At 45.0% G+C, this 18545-nt stretch overlaps 1 protein-coding gene across 50 annotated transcripts in view; it reads right to left on the reverse strand.

The window, feature by feature from the left end:
- Window positions 1–18545, reverse strand: part of LOC118382678 (receptor-type tyrosine-protein phosphatase mu) — a 321821-nt gene that overhangs the window by 105344 nt on the left and 197932 nt on the right. For all 50 annotated transcript variants that reach the window (XR_008105268.1, XR_008105127.1, XR_008105158.1 and 47 more), the window contains exon 12: window positions 1538–1811. Coding sequence is in view for 1 of the 50 variants with exons in the window: in XM_052503964.1 (XP_052359924.1) it covers window positions 1538–1811 (274 nt within the window). In the remaining 49 variants the exon portion in view is untranslated. The remainder of the gene's footprint in view (window positions 1–1537; window positions 1812–18545) is intronic.

Below are 18545 nucleotides of genomic sequence, written 5' to 3' on the forward strand. Positions count from 1 at the left end.
AGACTCAAACACACACAGAGGATTCAACTGTAATGTGTGTGTATTATCAGAGACACACACAGAGCTGTACCGCTAGCTGCTCCCCTACTGCCCCACAGCACCCTATTAGCAATAGTAGGAGTCAGACGGCGTAACATCCCACTCCTCTCCCAGACCTCCATTAGGGGGTTAGTGTGTATCCCTGCTCCCCCCACCAGAAGGTGAGACCAGAGCACCGAGACGAGACAAGCCTGGTCTCACCCACCCACCCACCCACCCACCCAACCCCCCTTGGATAGTCTTTCTCCAATTAGAGGCAGTGAATTATCTAATGGCCCGAGTTTGAGAGCAGAGGAAAGGAGGAAAGTGGAGGAGAGGAGGAAAGCGGAGGAGAGGAAGAAAGCGGAGGAGAGGAAGAAAGCGGAGGAGAGGAGGAAAGCGGAGGAGAGGAGGAAAGCGGAGGACAGGAAGAGAGCCGAGGAAGAGAGTGGAGGAGAGGAAGAGAGCGGAGGAGAGGAAGAGAGCGGAGGAGAGGAAGAGAGCGGAGGAGAGGAAGAAAGCGGAGGAGAGGAAGAAAGCGGAGGAGAGGAGGAAAGCGGAGGAGAGGAGGAAAGCGGAGGACAGGAAGAGAGCCGAGGAAGAGAGTGGAGGAGAGGAAGAGAGCGGAGGAGAGGAAGAGAGCGGAGGAGAGGAAGAGAGCGGAGGAGAGGAAGAGAGCGGAGGAGAGTAAGAGCGGAGGAGAGGAGGAAAAAGGATGGGCTTTTCATTAGGACTAATTTATTAGCATTTAAAAGGGGATAGGGTGGATAGTTACATTTTTTCCAATTAGGCCAAAGTGTCTAATGCATTTGTGAATGGCCGTACTTGAATTTTTTACTATCTGAGCAGCAGGTCATTGATAAAAGGGTTGTCTGGCCTCTGGCTGTGCTGGCCTGTACTCCCCCACAGACAGTGCACTATAGCGGTTAGGTGGGGAGGGGGGGTATAATCGGGTTGGTTGGAATACTGGGTTATTGACCATTATGATGCAGGATTGGTTATCAAATAGGCCTTGAAGGAGAGTCTTGTTGTGCCTGTTCATTGATCTTCATTTTCCGCACTCGTACAGTTTGCTCTGTTGTCTGTTTCAGACTGGTGTTTTCACAGTGGCTGTGAATGGGGAAGTGATGGAACTTTAGTGGTGGGTTGAACCTTATGTAGGTTTTTGGTGGCAATGTTGTCTCCTACAGTAGTAGGTTCCATAATGCCACATTGATGTGAACATCCTATTTCTACTTGGTGCTTTTAAATAAGAGGCCATTTTCTTTTCAAAATGAGGACTATTTAGGTTAAGGGGTTCAATATCAGATATTAACAATAAGTGCAAATGAATTCAAAATGGGCTTTTGTAAAGCTGTTAAAAGCATCAGTTAAAAGACATTGAATCAGTTTCACATCCAACCTTGTTGTGGGGCGTGAATGAGCTATGACTGACATGTCAAGCCAACCTATCAATAAGCAGCCTCTGGGACATATCCCAGAAGCCAATCCCCACCCCAACATCTCCCCAAGCACTCACCCCATTGGCTGTGCTGACAGCCTGGTAGTAGATGCTGTAGCTCTTGTGGGGGAGGAGGGGGGCGTTCCAGTAGCCGTTGTAGGTGCGGTTGTCTCCGATGCAGAAGGGTACAGGGGTTTTGATGTCGCCCATGGGCAGCTCGGCCGTGAAGTAATACTGTGAGTTGAGCACGGTGGCGTTCTGGAAGTGTATGGGCACCGGGTAGCAGCGCAGGATCTCTGCCACCCTCCGCGCCCGCCGGGGGCGCTCTTCCTCCACAACCACCTGGTACTTACTGCCGGGGAAAGGGAGAAAAAGATCAATCAATTAAATGTACGTATTTAGCCCTTTTAACAACAACATTGAAGTGCATCCCAGTAATCCCCCCCCCCCACAAAAAAAAAATACCCCATCAAAATAACACTTGGAATCTATGTAAAATAAGGACTACATTTCACAGGTAACATAACGTAGCAGGTGTAAAAGTATTGCCTGAAAATTATCCCCGACATACTGGTCTTGATGAGAAGAATAATACTGTTGGGGGAGGTTCTCTTCTGCACTGTTCAACCAATCCAGTAAATGTGGAGGAGCAGTTAAGATGGAGTGTCGCCAGAGAGGAAGATAACTGGGCCCGAAACCTCTTCTCCAGCAGGTTGAGTTTTTATGTTTATTTCTCTCACCAAGCAAGGAGTTTTTGTATGGAGGTCAATGAGTGTCGAATTTGGTTCATATATTTTTGTATGGCTTATTTGCTATGTGTGGCTTATTTGATCGACTAGAAGTTTCGTAATGATTTGGTTGGTACGAGTGTACAAGTAGAACAAGTATTGATACAAGTAGAACACACGACAGCCTGGCAACTTTGAGAAAAAAAACCTATCGGAGTTGTGCCTGGTCGTCACTAGTTACCACAGCCACAAAGTCGTAATACCCAACTATTTCTACAATTACTCTTCTTAAAATGTGATTTTAAACCGAACCACACTGCTAACCTTAAGCCTAACCCTAAATTATGATCAAAAAGCAAAATGTTTGCTTTCATAAATGTTTACGATATAGCCCATTAGCCCATGACTTTGTGGCTGTGGTAACTAGCGTATCTGCCCTCATTGGCTCGAATGGTCAAACCTGATCTTGCCTCTTCCCAACTGCCTTCCATTTTTGAAGCCATTTTTCATTGTTAGAACGGAGTATCTGGTCTATATAATGGATAGTATGTGGTGTTGCCTTGTTAACATCCAAGAGTGGAAGTCGCAGCACATGCTCCCTTCCCATTTCCCTTGAAGAACAGAAGATTTGATTGTTGTGGACTCGGCAGAGGTCAATTTACAGGTAAAGCCAAGATAAAGAAAACGCCAACATAAAGTGTCTTAATAGGGCATTGGGCCACCATGAGCCAGAACAGCTTCAATGCACCTTGGCACCTTGGATTCTACAAGTGTCTGGAAATATATTGGAGAGATGTGACACCATTCCTCCACAAAACATTCCCTAATGTGGTGTTTTGTTGATGGTGGTTGAAAACGCAGTCTCAGGCACCTCTCCAGAATCTCCCATAAGTGTTCAATTGGGTTGAGATCTGGTGACTGAGATGGCCACGGCATATGGTTTACATCATTTTCATGCTCATCAAACCATTCAGTGACCCCTCGTGCCCTGTGGATAGGGACATTGTCATCCTAGACCGCCATCTCATTTACAGTGCGCCATAGCCACGGTAGCCAAAATAATGGCCAAAATAATAGTGTGCCTAAAATGTTTATAAATGATCGTAAGGGCTTAATTAACTCAGCAACCACACGACACCTGTTTGGAAGCACATGCAATATACTGTGTAATCCTCATTACTCAAGTGTATTCCATTACTTTGGCAGTTCCCTGAATGTTAACTCCACAGTTTCATTTGTGTCTTTATTTGGTTACTGGCCCATCATTATATACTGTATGTCAAGGCCACATCTTTTCAAACCTGAAAGGATCAAAGAAATCTCTGCCTGCTAGGTTTCGATTTTCCTTGGTTGTATCTTTAATCCATTATTGTGTATTAATGAAATTTCCAAACTAAACCAGATTGAGAAAAATACGGAACACGTTAATTAACGATGACAGAATCCCATTTCCACTAGTTCAAAGGGCATAGTTTACATGAGCTGCAGTTTGTGTTTCTCAACTGAAAACGCTTTCACGAGCAACCTCAAGTCCTGCAGTCTACCCTTTTAGTAGAAACCATATGCAAATGTTAAAAATAAAACGACAAAGCATGACTCCTCAGTGACTTTCAACGTGGCACCGCCATAGCATGCCACATTTCCAACAAGTTAGTTCGCCAAATTTCTGCCCTGCTTGTGCTGCCCCCAGTCAACTGTAAGTGCTGTTATTGTGAAGTGGAAACATCTAGGAGCAACAACGGCTCAGCCGCAAAGTGGTAGGCCACACAAGCTCACAGAACAGAACCGCTGTTGTATGTAGAACCGCTGTTGCGCGACGCACATACATAATCATCTGTCCACGGTTGCAACACTCACTACTGAGTTCTGAACAGTCTCTGGAAGCAACATCAGCACAATAACTGTTTGTCGAGAGCTTCATGAAATGGGATCACCATGAGCAATGCCACGTGTCAGCTTGAGTGGTATAAAGCTCGCCACCATTGGACTCTGGAGCAGTGGAAACGCATTCTCTGGAGTGATGAATCATGCCATCTGGCAGTCCGATGAACAAATCTGGGTTTGGCGGATACCAGGACAACGCCACCTGCCTGAATGCATACTGCCAACTGTAAAGTTTGGTGGAGGAGGAATAATGGTCTGGGGCTGTTTTTCATGGTTCGGGATAGGCCCCTTAGTTCCAGTGAAGGGAAATCTTAACACTACAGCATTCAATGATATTCTAGACAATTCTGTGCTTCCAACATTCTGGCAACAGTTTGGGGAGGGCCTGTTTCTGTTTCAGTATGACAAATCAAATCAAAGTTTATTTGTCAGGCGCGCCGAATACAACAGGTACAGTGAAATGCTTACTTACAAGCTCTAACCAATATTGCAAAAAAGGTATTATGTGAACAATAGGTAGGTAAAGAAATAAAACAGTTAAAAGACAGGCTGTATACAGTAGCGAGGCTATAAAAGTAGCGAGGCTACATAGACACCGGTTAGTCAGGCTGATTCGTGCCCCCCGTACACAAAGCAAGTTCCATACAGAATTAGTTTGTGGAGATTGGTGTGGAAGAATTTGACTGGCCTGCACAGAGCCATGACCTCAACCCCATCGAACATCTTTGGGATGAATTGAAACGCCGACTGCGAGCCAGGCCTAATCGCCCCACATCAGTGCCCGACCTCACTAATGCTCTTGTAGCTGAATGGAAGCAAGTCCCTGCAGCAATGTTCCAACATCTAGTGGAAAGCCTTCCCAGAAGAGTGGAGACTGTTATAGCATCAAAGGGGGGGACAAACTCCATTTTAATGCCCATGATTTTGGAATGAGATGTTCCACATGCAGGTGTCCACGTACTTTTGATCATGTAGTGTTTAGCCTTGCAATGAGCACTTTTGTATTCTATACAATACATGCTCCATAGGTTTCGATAATATACTGTACTGAATAGAAGCAAAAATCTGTTAGCATTGGGATGAGAGACTCTCGCACTTGGGGTTGGCGGAGGTGGTGACATGCTTTAGTATTGGCAAGGGGGTCTCTCCCTCTTCCTCTCTCTCTGACTTAGCGAACACAGCCCAGCTTTAATTAACTCAGTAAAGCCTGCAGCCTAGCAACCCAGAGAAATAGACCGTCATCTCATTTACAGTGCGCTATAGCGATAGCAGTCGGGCGGGCAATATCCCATCTACGTGGAGGGATTTAAATGGCATAAAATAAAAGGGGGAACTGTGCAAGCGTTCCCGGCTTGCTCTCTGCCAGGATATTTGACGACTGAACCCCTGACACTGGCTGGGGATGAGCGCGCGGCTGTAAGTGTGTACCAAATAATAATGATATGAAAAAGGTTCCTACTAGCGCACCAGCCCCCTATTCCGTGTCAGGCCTGGAATTAAGTTTATTATAAGAAGAGAGATCAACATCCATGATCCAACCCTGAACCAGGCTTTCTGGTGAGAAATTAGAGCAGGGTAGAAAGCCGTGGGAAGCGGCAGAGGCAATAGGCAATATTAATAGGAACTGGATAAGGATTGGGTGGGAGACAAAGTACTTTTTCAGTATGCGGGTGACGGATCAAGTAAGCCCAAGTCCAAAGCCTTTTTCCAATGCAATAGATTGGGATATTGGCAGGGAGGGAGGGAAGGAACAAATGAACATGGAGGTGAAATGACAAGTAGGCCCAGGCAGGCAGGGAGGGTGCCAGGTGGGTCTCTATTAGTCCAATGTGTCTGTGTTAGTCCACGAACACAGTGGAGCGCAATACAGCAGAACAGAAGCAGCTAAATAAGAAGGAACGATTCAGCCTCTCTTTTCTCCCTCCTAAAGAGCAGCACCAAGACAAATGAGCTCGAAAGTACCCTGGCCTCCACTATTTGTCCTTTAAATAATTCAAACACCTAAAAGGTCAAAACACTCTTCTCACTCACTTCTACTTTATCAAAGTCTGGTTGTAGACAGAGTAGAGAGGGAGAGAGGAGTTTGCATTGCATTGAGGCAAATGGACCAGCGTCACTGGTAATGAGGTTAAGGTGTGTGAACAGATATACAATCGGTACTCTGATAATTCAAGAGCAGATACTACCTTCCATAATAAGTTAACAGAAAATGAGTATGAACATTGAATATGAGTATGAACACGGAATATGAGTTTGAACATTGAATATGAACATTGAATATGAACACTGAATATGAACACTGAATATGAGTTTGAACATTGAATATGAGTTTGAACATTGAACATGAACATTGAATATGAACACTGAATATGAGTTTGAACATTGAATATGAGTTTGAACACGAATATGAGTTTGAACATTGAATATGAACATTGAATATGAGTATGAACACTGAATATGAACACTGAATATGAGTTTGGATATTGAATATGAGTTTGAACATTGAATATGAGTATGAACATGAGTATGAACACTGAATATGAGTATGAACATGAGTATGAACATTGGACGTGAGTATGGACATTGAACGTGAGTATGAACATTGAACGTGAGTATGAACATTGAATAAGAGTATGAACATTGAATATGAACATTGAACATGAGTATGAACATTGAACATGAATATGAACATTGAATATGAACATTAAATATGAGTTTGAACATTGAGTATGAACATTGAATATGAGTTTGAACATTGAATATGAACATTGAATATGAGTATGAACATTGAACATGAATATGAACATTGAATATGAACATTGAATATGAGTATGAACATTGAATATGAACATTGAATATGAATATGAACATTGAATATGAGTATGAACATTGAATATGAGTATGAACATTGAATATGAGTATGCACATTGAATATGAGTATGCACATTGAATATGAGTATGAACATTGAATATGAACATTGAATATGAGTATGAACATTGAACATGAGTATGAACATTGAATATGAATATGAACATTGAACATGACTATGAACATTGAATATGAGTATGAGCTATGAATATGAACATTGAATATGAGTATGAACATTGACCATGAGTATTAACATTGAATATGAGCATGAACATTGAACATGAGTATGAACATTGACCATGAGTATTAACATTGAATATGAGCATGAACATTGAATATGACTATGAACATTGAATAGGAGTTTGAATATTGCTGATTTGATCCCCGTCCTCTATGTGACACTCCAACATTAGAACTATAATTGCTGTAATTAGCTCAAAATAATCCTTTAGTTAATTGAGATGGTAATGCAACCCAAAAAGGTTCATATGAAAAAATATATAATTTAATCAAATGTTATGGCTAATCAGGATATCTGAAGCCATCAGCCCACAAATCATAATTAAAAGCAAATCAACAATCATAACTCATCTCATTTTGTCAACCCTTATAACTAACCATGATGTTTTATAATATAACATAATGAAATATTTGTGCAGCTTGTACCGGGTGGCTCTAGCATACAGCACAGCATCTGCTGTTTTCGTCACTTTTAAATGGAGCATAACGTTAAGCTGACCTAACTTCAAGGCTGTTTATCTTGAGTGTTACTCATGCACAGTCAAGTGGAACTGAAAGGGGAGTGAGGTGCAAAGACAACGTACAACAAATTCAGCTGATCTCTGACCTTTCCAGGAAGTAACCATCTGCTTTCACCTGAGCAGAATCTCTAGAAGAAAATACTTACAAACAAGAACCGAGAAAGCTCCAGAGTCCTGACTCCACTTGCCACAATCATAATTCCCGACGGCACACACCTGTGTAAAGCCCCGAAACAAAGTTTGTCTTGGAAATAACAGTTTGTTGGGTTGAGTGCTCTCCAAACTGGAGGCTGCATTATAAATAGTTGGGCCTATTCAATATTCAATATTTACATTTCCCCCTGGCTTAGTCCACATCCATTGGAGAGTAGTTCGGTCATAAACTGCTTGAGAATATTGGGGCAGGTCCCCGTGAATATGCTAGTCGCCTCTGCTCTTTGAACTGTATAGCTCATTACAGACAAGAAGAGCTTCCACAACATCAATAAGTTCCCTTCTGACTTTCTCCGGAGCCGCCCGAACCCTCTTGGCGCAGCGCTATTTAACGATAAAATCTATGTAATAAAATATTAATTACTGTGAAGACGCAGGCGAGAAATAAGAGGGCTAATTACGAACCCCGCACAGAACCAAAGGCAGGGCAGAGATGGAGGGAGGGAAAAGAAGAGGAGTGAAGAGAGTAGAGGATGAGTATGATGAATAGGAAGAAGAGAGAAGAGGAGGGCAGCTAGGTGGGAGAGTGGGAGAAGAGGAGGAGCTGAGGAGAACATTAAGTCACAGATTTAGGGCCTCCTTAAAGGCCAGATATTACTTTAAGAAGCTGTCACCGCAGTGATTTATCCCTCCCTCCCTCCACCAGGTATACCAGAAGACTGTGCCTCTGGGACAGATGCCTCCCATTGTTCTTACCCATTATAGTTCTAACCAAGAGATCCTCCTGTGAAGGTACAGTACATTAAAGTCTGGCTAAACCAGACTGAACTCAATGCGGTGAGTGTTGTATTCAGTCTGGTTAAACCAGGCTAAAAGTATAGGAACTAATTGAGCCCTCCAGAAGAAAATCCAGACTAAGAAATAGCAACTGAAATGTTGAAATGTTGTATTATTATACCAATGAGGGAAATAATGCCTATATGTCTGAATAGAACAAGCAGCATAAACCGATAAACAGCAGTTGCAGTAAAAGCCTATTTATGATAATGCTATGATAAAGCACTATTCTTTTTACCGCCAGACAACAGGTCAAAAGTTGATATTTTCTCTGCAAATTACCGGGGTGAAAAATGTGTCTGCTTTCTGGGCACAGCCAGTAAAGAGAGAAAAACATAAGCTCGGGGGCTGGAACCGGAGAAGAACGATGCATCTTCAATAAATAATACAAAACCCAGCACAAATGGCTGCTCCAAGGCTACCTGCAACGTCTAGATATCATTTTGAGAAAAACAACTCCCACTTAATTAAATATTTTTCTCTCCCGGTGCCCCCAGGGCACGAGTAAATGTCCTGAGAATTGGAAGAAAATCAAGAGAAATGTGCATCAATACAGGACAAAATGGCTGCCACTCATCTATCCCTTCTTCCCAGCTAAAATATCAGACTTTATTGGACAACCATCAGGATTATCATAGTGAAAAATACATATTGGTGTGCTGTATACTTTAAAGCAATGCGTTGGCAGATTATGAGTATAATCATTTATTTTTCCTTCAGGAGAGTTGGAAAGTGCTGATGGCAAAACTGTCTCCATGATCTCACTGCGGGCTTAATATCGGCAACAATCTCCTCTGGCCTTAGCTTTACCGCGAGCGATGGAACTGCTGAGACACCAACTGAAAACTAAGCAAAAAAGTTTGTACAGATCACATCGTGGCCATACTACTGTTGTTTTTTCTTTGACTTTTGTAGTTCTAGTACTATTTAGTGTTCAATTAACTCTCCTTCATTCAATCCACAACAATCAATGAGGATACTTAGAGAGAGAAAGAAGTGGGGCTATTAACTGGCCACTTCGTAGCTACCCAGGGAAAAGAGAGAAACCTTTGAGAGGAATTCAAATGAGGTTGGGCTGGGAGACAATCTTTAGTGGCTGACACTGGTCCAGGAGAGGCAGGGAGGTTTGGAGGAGAGATTGGGAGGATTGTCTCCCCCAAGGTGGTGTAAATCACCCCCTCTACATGGCCTAGAGACCCAACAGTCCTATATTGCAGTCAGCCAGGAGCATACACCTATGGAGAACTAGTTCTACTTAGCCAGGAACCGATTGGAGCAGAACACAGCAGAGAGAGAGCTAAGAGACTGTAAACATGGTCATAGTCATTATAAAAGCAGGGAGCGAAGTGGGACTGTGTGCTTTGAGAGAGACAAAAGGTGAGAAAACATTCCACAGCCAACGACTCAGACCACCCACCTGGTGAGTGAGTGACAGAGAGAGAGGAGGTAGCGAGAGAGAGAGGGAAAAAAGGGAGGTAGACAGAAAGGGAGAGAAGGCAGAGAGAGAGGCAGAGGCAACAAAGCTAAACACTGTTTCAGTCGTGCAACCTCAGCTGACACCAATTAGGGCTCCTTGTGCCGCGCTGCCAGCGCCGTTTCAGTGTGGCGCCCCATGTGACGCTAGACCAATTACACACAGCCTCCACGTTGGCATGGTCTCAATGGTGACCTGGGACTTTGAGAGGAGAGGGTGAACAGAATAAAAAACAGAATGAGGGGGTGAAAGGAGAGAAGTGAGGGAGGATGCTAGTGAGGTCTAATTAACTTTGCATAATGTTTCCCCTTGCTAGTCTCAACTCAGCGATACCACCACTATTGATCCTCCCAAACTATCCTTTCAGTTATCTCAAACTCTTCCCTCAGGCAGTGGTCCAGTACTGCCCCCTCCACTCTGTGACTGATTTAGGGATAAAGGGACTGCATGGCCCCATCTCCTGAGGCCAGCATCGACAGCACTCCTCCCCCTGTAGCCTCCACCTGTCTCCTTGCTCCCTTATTTATCACCTCACCCATAAAATAGGAGCAGGTCTACACAAATGAGGCCAAGCTGCACAGATTAAATGTCACTTAAATCTCAGGGAAACTTGCTGAGGAGGCTCCCACTGTGGATGGAGCCTGGACCCCGGAGGTATGACAGAGTTATAGGAAAGGGCAGGAAGAGAGGTTTGGAGATGAGCAGATAAGGGGAGATAGGCATATACGTTCCCTATCTAGTGATAACCTGTGGCCTCCTGATGCAAACACATTCTGCTCAGCAGGACATGGAGCACTTAGGAGGGAGGATAGGGGAGAGGGAGACTGGGAGACTGAGCAACCAACTCCCCCTGAAACAACAGTCTTGTTTTCAGAGGCCGAGGCCCTTGAGTTCTCACCGGGGCCCAGCCCTCGTGTATCACTCTCCAGGGTCACACCACACCAGTCATTATGCCTGATAGGCTGACACATAGAGATTTCTGTGGGGACACACGGGTGTGGAGGCCCCTGCCTGCCATGTCACAATGTAACCTCATCATAATGTTTCCTGTCTGTGTACACAGGAATCACGAAGCAGGAAACTTTCTTTGTCACAACACCGTGCCACACAAAACGCTAGGAGGACAACAATAACCTCTTCCTCTGGGAATTAATATAAAAAAGGGGTTACCCTCATGAGAGAGGACAGGTACTAATGTGATACCTCCCCTGGGGGGATGGATAAAACAGAGCAGGTACTAATGTGATACCTCCCGTGGGGGGATGGATAAAACAGGAGAGGTACTAATGTGATACCTCCCATGGGGGGGATGGATATAACAGGACAGGTACTAATGTGATACCTCCCGTGGGGGGATGGATAAAACAGGAGAGGTACTAATGTGATACCTCCTGTGGGGGGATGGATAAAACAGGGCAGGTACTAATGTGATACCTCCCGTGGGGGGATGGATAAAACAGGACAAGTGGTAATGTTATACCTCCCGTGGGAGGTACTAATGTGATACCTCCCCTGGGGGGATGGATAAAACGGGAGAGGTACTAATGTGATACCTCCCGTGGAGGGGATGGATAAAACAGGACAGGTACTAATGTGATACCTCCCGTGGAGGGGATGGATAAAACAGGACAGGTACTAATGTGATACCTACCGTGGAGGGGATGGATAAAACAGGGCAGGTACTAATGTGATACCTCCCGTGGAGGGGATGGCTAAAACAGGAGAGGTACTAATGTGATACCTCCCGTGGAGGGGATGGCTAAAACAGGAGAGGTACTAATGTGATACCTCCCGTGGGGGGATGGATAAAACAGGACAAGTGGTAATGTGATACCTCCCGTGGGGGGGATGGATAAAACAGGACAAGTGGTAATGTGATACCTCCCCTGGGGGGATGGATAAAACAGGACAAGTGGTGATGTGATACCTCCCCTGGGGGGATGGATAAACCAGGACAAGTGGTAATGTGATACCTCCCCTGGGGGGATGGATAAAACAGGAGAGGTACTAATGTGATACCTCCCCTGGGGGGATGGATAAAACGGGAGAGGTACTAATGTGATACCTCCCGTGGAGGGGATGGATAAAACAGGACAGGTACTAATGTGATACCTACCGTGGAGGGGATGGATAAAACAGGGCAGGTACTAATGTGATACCTCCCGTGGAGGGGATGGCTAAAACAGGAGAGGTACTAATGTGATACCTCCCGTGGAGGGGATGGCTAAAACAGGAGAGGTACTAATGTGATACCTCCCGTGGGGGGATGGATAAAACAGGACAAGTGGTAATGTGATACCTCCCGTGGGGGGGATGGATAAAACAGGACAAGTGGTAATGTGATACCTCCCCTGGGGGGATGGATAAAACAGGACAAGTGGTGATGTGATACCTCCCGTGGGGGGATGGATAAACCAGGACAAGTGGTAATGTGATACCTCCCCTGGGGGGATGGATAAAACAGGAGAGGTACTAATGTGATACCTCCCGTGGGGGGATGGATAAAACAGGAGAGGTACTAATGTGATACCTCCTGTGGGGGGGGTGGATAAAACAGGACAAGTGGTCATGTGATACCTCCCGTGGGGGATGGATAAAACAGGACAAGTGTAATGTGATACCTCCCCTAGGGGGGATGGATAAAACAGGACAAGTGGTAATGTGATACCTCCCCTAGGGGGGATGGATAAAACAGGACAAGTGGTAATGTGATACCTCCCGTGGGGGGGATGGATAAAACAGGACAAGTGGTAATGTGATACCTCCCGTGGGGGATGGATAAAACAGAACAAGTGGTAATGTGATACCTCCCCTGGGGGGGATGGATAAAACAGGACAAGTGGTAATGTGATACCTCCCGTGTGGGGGGATGGATAAAACAGGACAAGTGAGATGTGATACCTCCCGTGGGGTGGATGGATAAAACAGGACAAGTGATAATGTGATACCTCCTGTGGGGGGGATGGATAAAACAGGACAAGTGGTATGTGATAACTCCCCTGGGGGGATGGATAAAACAGGACAAGTGGTAATGTGATACCTCCTGTGGGGGGATGGATAAAACAGGACAAGTGGTATGTGATACCTCCCCTGGGGGGATGGATAAAACAGGACAAGTGGTAATGTGATACCTCCCCTGGGGGGATGGATAAAACAGGACAAGTGGTATGTGATACCTCCCCTGGGGGGATGGATAAAACAGGACAAGTGGTAATGTGATACCTCCCCTGGAGGGGATGGATAAAACAGGACAAGTGGTATGTGATACCTCCCCTGGGGGGATGGATAAAACAGGACAAATGGTAATGTGATACCTCCCCTGGGGTAATGGATAAAACAGGACAAGTGGTAATGTGACACCTCCCCTGGGGTAATGGATAAAACATGACAAGTGGTAATGTGATACCTCCCGTGCGGGGATGGATAAAACAGGACAAGTGGTAATGTGATACCTCCCCTGGGGTAATGGATAAAACAGGACATGTGGTAATGTGATACCTCCCCTGGGGTAATGGATAAAACAGGACAAATGGTAATGTGATACCTCCCCTGGGGTAATGGATAAAACCAGACAAATGGTAATGTGATACCTCCCCTGGGGTAATGGATAAAACAGGACAAATGGTAATGTGATACCTCCCCTGGGGTAATGGATAAAACAGGACAAATGGTAATGTGATACCTCCCGTGCGGGGATGGATAAAACAGGACAAGTGGTAATGTGATACCTCCCCTGGGGTAATGGATAAAACAGGACATGTGGTAATGTGATACCTCCCCTGGGGTAATGGATAAAACAGGACAAATGGTAATGTGATACCTCCCCTGGGGTAATGGATAAAACAGGACAAATGGTAATGTGATACCTCCCCTGGGGTAATGGATAAAACAGGACAAGTGGTAATGCGATACCTCCCCTGGGGTAATGGATAAAACAGGACATGTGGTAATGTGATACCTCCCCTGGGGTAATGGATAAAACAGGACATGTGGTAATGTGATACCTCCCCTGGGGTAATGGATAAAACAGGACATGTGGTAATGTGATACCTCCCCTGGGGTAATGGATAAAACAGGACATGTGGTAATGTGTTACCTCCCTGGGGTAATGGATAAAACAGGACATGTGGTAATGTGATACCTCCCCTGGGGTAATGGATAAAACAGGACAAGTGGTAATGTGATACCTCCCCTGGGGTAATGGATAAAACAGGACATGTGGTAATGTGATACCTCCCCTGGGGTAATGGATAAAACAGGACATGTGGTAATGTGATACCTCCCCTGGGGTAATGGATAAAACAGAACATGTGGTAATGTGATACCTCCCCTGGGGTAATGGATAAAACAGGACATGTGGTAATGTGATACCTCCCCTGGGGTAATGGATAAAACAGGACATGTGGTAATGTGATACCTCCCCTGGGGTAATGGGATAAAACAGGACATGTGGTAATGTGTTACCTCCCTGGGGTAATTGATAAAACAGGACATGTGGTAATGTGATAGAGCAGATTACAAAATTAGAGAAAAAAGGGATCTTGTTCCCTCCCTCTCTCTTAAATTCAAAAGGCTTTATTGGCATGGAAAGTGTAACCACATACATTGCCAAAGCAAACATATAGGAACATTTTAAATCAATGATGACAGAAAGGGACTCTTTTTCCCTCTCCCTCCACATCCCTCTCCCCAAGAGACTCTGGGTTGAGGTCAGTGATAAAGTAGTACAGTACTACTGCCAAGAGATGAGCTATAGGTTTACCTACCATAGGAGTGTCCTCTACCATTGACTATGTACATAGCCAGCATACAACAGAGATGCAAGAGTTGTGACCCGTTTTTGTTGGTTATGTCTAGGGGGGCATATGGGGGAGGGAATGCTGTCCTGTTTGTTCCCCTGTGTGCTGGGGGTGTCGGGTTCTTGTCCAATTCTGGCATTTAGTTTGCCACAGACTAGCACATGTCCCTGAGCCTGTAAATTGTTAATCTCCCCCTCTGGGATGGAGAAGCTGTCATCGTTAAAGTATGGGGATTCTATTGGGGGAATATAGGTAGCACACAAGGACATTTCTCTCTGTTGAGATCATTTCCTTATTCATTTCTAGCCAGATGTAAAATGTTCCTGTTTTGACTAGGTCTGCTCTATACCAAATTAGCATACCCCGAGTCTCTTCCCTGTTTCACACCTGGTAGTTTGGTGGATGGGACTACCAGTTCTCTCTAAACTAGAGGGCAACCAGTGGGTCCGTCTCCTTTATATCATGTTTCTTGTTGGATGACAATGTCTGTATGCTCTTTAGGCCAAAGGCAGATGACCTCAGTCCTTGTATATTCCAGAATAAGATAGTAAAAGCTTTGTGTTCCATAGTGTCTAGTGTTGTTTTTGTGTGGTTTAGGCCCAGAACATCAAAGTAGGTGTAAGCAGAGCATGTTGAGCATCTGATAAATACATCTTAGGTCACAGGATGGTGCTTGGGCAGGTGTAATAGCAGGGGTTGGGCCTGTTGTTCTGCTCACGGCCTGGGCATATGTCCTGCTGTCATGTTGAGGTCCTTGCCGCAGGGGCATGGGGTGGGCAGAAGAGGCATAGGTCTGACATGGTGGGGCCTATATAGGGTGTGGCCAGGGTTTGCTTGGGGTGTTCTTAGCTGGTTGGGGTGTGGTTGGTGATGGTGTGGTCTGGATGTAGGTCCTCTTGGTGTTGGTTCTCTAGGTGCAGGTCCTTCGGGAGGGGTTTAGCCACCAGCGTTTAGCCACTTTGTGTTTGGGAAAAAGCTTCTCCTCTTGAATGTATTTGCCATTTGTGTCAATGAGGAGCACAATCCTTTACTTTAGTGTGTCCTCAGTGGATGTGGGGGGGGGGCTATCGAGGGAGCTGACAGGAGGGATGTTAGGAGGGGGTGGGGTCTGTTGGGTTGGTGGATCCTGTGTTGTGTGTCCCATTGTGGTGTTGGGGTTGTGGTGCGGGTCTGAGGTGGGCTGTTCTCTCTCTCCCCCTCTCTCTCAGGAGTGTTTCTGGCTGTCCTCAGAGAAACAGATGACAGAGAGAAAGTGGTTTGACTCCGTAGCTGGGGCGATGCTGGGTTTAGGAGGCGTTACAAATCTTTTTCCACAGCGCTGGGTAAACGCTTGTCTTGGCACAGGGGGTGAGGAGGTTTGTGTGTGTGTCTATATGCGTGTGTGTGCGCTCGTCTGAGAAAGTGTGAGTGCAGGGTGGTGTGTGTCCTAGCCCTGGTGCGGCAGATTCGACACATTAGCGCGAGAGCGAACCTGACTGACAGTAATCCATTTAATGGAGTAACTTGCCCCTGGTTAGGCTGCCATTGTAGCACCCCACATATGTAACACTGCCAGACAGACCGCCCTTCAAACACCAGCCTGTCAATGATCCAGTCCCTCACAAGGCATTATGCCCCAAATGCGACATGACAGACAGAGGTATTTTTGTGTGCGTCCCGACTCTTTGCTTTTACCAAACGTTTACAGTCAGTTTGAAGGGTTGCAGTCTTAACAAACTGTATCACAGAAAAACATCTGGTATTTCACATTAAAATCTGTCTGGCTCAATCCCATCGCCAGGGAGGACTCTCATTATGGCGAATAAGTATGCATGTTCTTACATAGTATGTGGTATATTCGTTTTGATCTCTTTGAGCCTTTGACAGGGTAACCAACATGTTATGAACAACATCAACTCCAATAATACCGACTCCATGTTAAAACAAAGTGACAAAAATATCTCCAAAAGAAGAGCGGTGTCATATGATAATGAATTGCTCAAAAGCTCACATGGTTTCTCTTAATTCACTCCACTTTGTAGCAACAGAGGATTATCTCTTCAGCCACAGCCTGTGCTATGACAGCCTGTGCTATGACAGCCTGTGCTATGACAGCCTGTGCTATGACAGCCTGTGCTATGACAGCCTGTGCTATGAGAGTCTGTGCTATGACAGCCTGTGCTATGACAGCCTGTGCTATGATAGCCTGTGCTATGACAGCCTGTGCATGTCTGTGTGGTATGAATCTTTCTCTCCGTCTGACTCCGAGACTCCGTCTGACTCTTTCTGACTAACTCTTTCTCTTTCTCTCCGTCTGACTCTTTCTGACTAACTCTCTCTTTCTCTTCGTCTGACTCTTTCTGACTAACTCTTTCTCTCCGTCTGACTCTTTCTGACTAACTCTTTCTCTTTCTCTTCGTCTGACTCTTTCTGACTAACTCTCTCTCCGTCTGACTCTTTCTGACTAACTCTTTCTCTTCGTCTGACTCTTTCTGACTAACTCTTTCTCTCCGTCTGACTCTATCTGACTAACTTTCTCTTTCTCTCCGTCTGACTCTTTCTGACTAACTCTTTCTCTTTCTCTTCGTCTGACTCTTTCTGACTAACTCTTTCTCTTCGTCTGACTCTTACTGACTAACTCTTTCTCTTCGTCTGACTCTTTCTGACTAACTCTTTCTCTCCGTCTGACTCTTTCTGACTAACTCTTTCTCTTTCTCTTCGTCTGACTCTTTCTGACTAAGTCTTTCTCTCCGTCTGACTCTTTCTGACTAACTCTTTCTTTTTCTCTTCGTCTGACTCTTTCTGACTAACTATTTCTCTCCGTCTGACTCTTTCTGACTAACTCTTTCTCTTTCTCTTCGTCTGACTCTTTCTGACTAACTCTTTCTCTCCGTCTGACTCTTTCTGACTAACTCTTTCTCTTTCTCTTCGTCTGACTCTTTCTGACTAACTCTTTCTCTTTCTCTTCGTCTGACTCTTTCTGACTAACTCTTTCTCTTTGGCTGACTCTTTCTGACTAAATCTTTCTCTTTCTCTCCGTCTGACTCTTTCTGACTAACTCTTTCTCTTTCTCTCCGTCTGACTCTTTCTGACTAACTCTTTCTCTTTCTCTTCGTCTAACTCTTTGACTAACTCTTTCTCTTTCTCTTCGTCTGACTATTTCTGACTAACTTTCTCTTTCTCTTCGTCTGACTCTTTCTGACTAACTCTCTTTCTCTCCGTCTGACTAACTCTCTTTCTCTCCGTCTGACTCTTTCTGACTAACTCTCTCTTTCTCTCCGTCTGACTCTTTGACTAACTTTCTCTTTCTCTCCGTCTGACTCTTTCTGACTAACTCTCTCTTTCTCTCCTTCTGACTAACTCTTTCTCTTTCTCTTTCTCTCCGTCTGACTCTTTCTGACTAACTCTCTCTTTCTCTCCGTCTGACTCTTTCTGACTAACTCTCTCTTTCTCTCCGTCTGACTCTTTCTGACTAACTCTCTCTTTCTCTCCGTCTGACTCTTTGACTAACTTTCTATTTCTCTCCGTCTGACTCTTTGACTAACTCTCTCTTTCTCTCCGTCTGACTCTTTGACTAACTTTCTCTTTCTCTCCGTCTGACT

This window comes from Oncorhynchus keta, chromosome 4, assembly GCF_023373465.1.
Source record: "Oncorhynchus keta strain PuntledgeMale-10-30-2019 chromosome 4, Oket_V2, whole genome shotgun sequence".
In the NCBI taxonomy this organism is placed as follows: Eukaryota; Metazoa; Chordata; class Actinopteri; order Salmoniformes; family Salmonidae; genus Oncorhynchus; species Oncorhynchus keta.